The sequence below is a fragment of the Mus pahari genome, chromosome 3 (assembly GCF_900095145.1).
Source record: "Mus pahari chromosome 3, PAHARI_EIJ_v1.1, whole genome shotgun sequence".
NCBI classification, from domain to species: Eukaryota; Metazoa; Chordata; class Mammalia; order Rodentia; family Muridae; genus Mus; species Mus pahari.
The window spans coordinates 136,591,188-136,594,451 of NC_034592.1; the positions used below are offsets into that span (position 1 = coordinate 136,591,188).

At 46.8% G+C, this 3,264-nt stretch overlaps 1 protein-coding gene across 1 annotated transcript in view; it reads left to right on the forward strand.

The window, feature by feature from the left end:
• Bpifb1 (BPI fold containing family B member 1) overlaps nucleotides 1-3,264 on the forward strand; it is a 20,885-nt gene that overhangs the window by 7,440 nt on the left and 10,181 nt on the right. The window contains exon 6 of the mRNA XM_021194913.2: nucleotides 1,969-2,032. Within this exon, the coding sequence (XP_021050572.1) occupies nucleotides 1,969-2,032 (64 nt within the window). The remainder of the gene's footprint in view (nucleotides 1-1,968; nucleotides 2,033-3,264) is intronic.

Sequence of the window (3,264 nt, forward strand, 5' to 3'; positions counted from 1 at the left end):
GAAAGGGAAAGGGAAAGGGAAAGGGAAAGGGAAAAAGGGAAAGGGAAAAAGGGAAAGGGAAAGGAAGTGAGTTCCTGGTTCTTCTTGGGGGAGGGAAGGGCAGGAGACAGAGGGGACATAGTAGACATATGTGACTCCCAAGTCAAACCAACAGTTTATTGTTATTAGAACTTTAAACCCCTGAGCATTAGCAGAGGTGCATATCCAAAAGGTGGTTTTAAAGGGAGATGGAAAGAAATCACTTTGTTAAGTGATCTTCTCTTACTGTTGTGAGTATACCCTGCCAGAAACCTAGACAAAGGCATCCGTGTCATTCAATGTCAGAATTTGCTGACTAACAATAAATTCACAGGTTCATAGGTTTCGATGGTAGAGATTTGTCCGACCTTGGTCACCTGGCCCGGGGGATTGCAGGTTCTTTTATTCCAGTTTTTTAGAGGAGTCTGTTCTCAACACTTACATGAGAGTTGTGGGAGTGGGAGAAAGGAAATCCGTAACCCAGACTGGCCTTGACTGATCCTCCTGCCTCCATATCCCAAGGCATACGCCAATATGACCAGCAGGCATAGTTTTAAGAATTTTATTTTCCTTTTTAAAGATGGAGTTTCTTGAAGTAGAGCCCAGATGCAAATATTTTCAAAAATTTAGTCAGAATTGTATTCGAATAGTAAAAAATTTTTCTCAGCAGAAGTGGCATGAACTTGGAATTCTAAGCTAACTCTGGCCTGTGGGTTTGCACGGTCACTTGAGGCATGGTGCAGTGGTCACAGTTGTGGGTCACAGAGTGTGAAGGAAGTCATGCAGAACATTCTGGAGTGGAGCTCACCAGGGAAGGAAGGAGCCCTTCTCAGTGTGGACGTGACTCATCCAGCCTGTGTTTCAGGACTATCTGAAGGCTACCAAACATGGATTTCCCATCCTATCCTAGATTCAAAAGCAACGGGTCTGATGGGATCCCTTTGTGTCCCAGACTCTAATATGTGGCCAGGGTTGAAGGAAATGAAGGATGGGGTATTGGAGGGAGAGGGGAGATCTCCCCCTCTGTTCCTTCTCCTCTCTGGGACATGGGTTGGGAAAGCCAATGGAAGCAGAGAAACATTGTTCACAAGAAAAGTTAGCATTTCTCAAACTGCACTGCCACCACACAAGCATATTGATGGGGATGGCCAGCTAGACGGTCCTTCCATTAGGGCAGCTAAACATCAGACAAAAGGTCTGCAGGTCCTAAGGACAGCAGGGCAAATGTTTACTCCCGTCTCCCTGGCCCCCTTTCAGCAGAACCACTAAATCCACACTGCTGACTCTTGAGGCTACTGATACTTTTTTTTGTGGGGCTGAGCTTCTGGGTGAGATATTTAGTAGCATCTTTAGCCTCTGTCCACTAGATGTCAGTATGGCTCGTCTGCCACATTATGATAACTAAAAAATGTCTTGCCAGAGACTAAAATCGTCTGAGGTTGAGAGTTGCTGGGTCGATGTTGGGCAGAGAGCTCCTTGATGGCACAGGACTATCTGTTGGGGCTGGAAACTCACCAAAGATATTGTGACTGCTTAGCATTGGGTGGGAGCTTAGCATTGGGTGGGATAGCCCAGCTGGCCCTCTGTTCTAGAGACTGACATGGGAGGAACTCTGTTTTTATGGAATGAATAAGTGAATTCTTGGCTTCCTCTAAGAGAGTTATGGGCTCCTTTGAGCACTCATGAGTGTCCTGTGGAGGGTAGCTGGCAGACCAGGTATAGTTTGGACACAAAGCAAAGGGCAAACCATTGGCCAAAGGACCTTAGGACAGCTATGAACACTGAATAGCAAGGTGCTACGGAGATGGGCAAATCTGTGAGTCCTCAACTCCACAGATGAGCATTTGACTGTCTGGGGCATTACGGTGAGACTAGGAGGAGAGCAGGCCCAGGAAGCAGTGGGCAAGGGGCTGGGTCTTCACTAATAGATCTGGCTTTGTGCTATTGTAGCTGTGCCCCGTGATCCAGCAGGCCTTTGATGACATGTACGAAGACTTCCTGAGACTGACAACAGGTAGGGGCTCTGCTGTCTGCACTGCCTTTCCCTTGACCTGTGGGCTTAGCCTTCAGGCCCCACCTTTACCCAGGAGAGACCGCCCTCTCAGCACCTTGGGCCAGCACAGGTGACCAGGTACCTGCTAAGCCCTGCCCAGACAGTGCAGCTTCAACTTCATAAGCACCTTATATGTGCAAGGCAGTGGTTCTCAACCTTCCTAATGGTGTGAGACTTTAATACAGTTCCTCATGCTGTGGTGACCCCCAACCATAAAATTATTTTTGTTGCTACTTTCTAACTGTAATTTTGCTACTCTTATCATAATGTAAATATCTGTGTTTTATGATGTCTTAGTCAACCCCTGTAAAAGGATGGATCTACCCCAAGGGGTCATGACCCAGAAGTTGAGAACCATTGCTCTACATGAGGCTCAAATACCCAGGTAGGGCTGGGTTGAAACCCAGTTCTACTGCTGACTTGCTCCTTGACCTTGGGGGAGTCATTCTACCTCCTTGTCCCCAGTTTCCAGTTTCCTCATCTATAAAATGAGGCTTTCTATCTCCCAACCTCAAAGGATTATAGTCAACATTTAAAGGTTATAGAAAAGTTCTGGGCATACAGGAGATGTTCTGCCTGACACAGAGTTGCTTAAAAATATATGCACACTAGATGGACAGATGAATGATGGATGAATGGATGGATGGACAGAAGGAAGGACAGATGGATAGATGGAAGGAAGAAACAAGGGCAGAGGTGAACTGTATGTCCAGAACAAATGTCATTTCTCCCTCCCTGAGAATAGCAAAGAGGAGAAGACATGTACTTCTGTGTTCAACCTTGGAAATTGGTCCTTCTAAGCCCCCACATAATAGGAGTCAACAAAGGGGAAGAAAGCCCCACCATGCTGTGATTTAAAATCTAAAGAGGCACATTAAAGAGCAGCCTAGCTGTAGCAGCATGCGCAGAGCAGAACAAATCACTAAACCTCTGGTGCATGTGAGGGCTAAATCCAGGGCTGGGTGCTGTATATGCACCATCTCACTCCTTCAGTGCACTCAATTGTCTAACTGCACATATGGGGAAACTGAGGCATATGGCTATGCCTCCTCTGAGCTCACAGAGGATACTCATAGTAGGGAAGGCTGGGACCTGATTCTTCCTGCTCCAATTAGGGGTGTGTGTATGTGTGTGTGTGTGTGTGTGTGTGTGTGAGAGAGAGAGAGAGAGAGAGAGAGAGAGAGAGAGAGAGA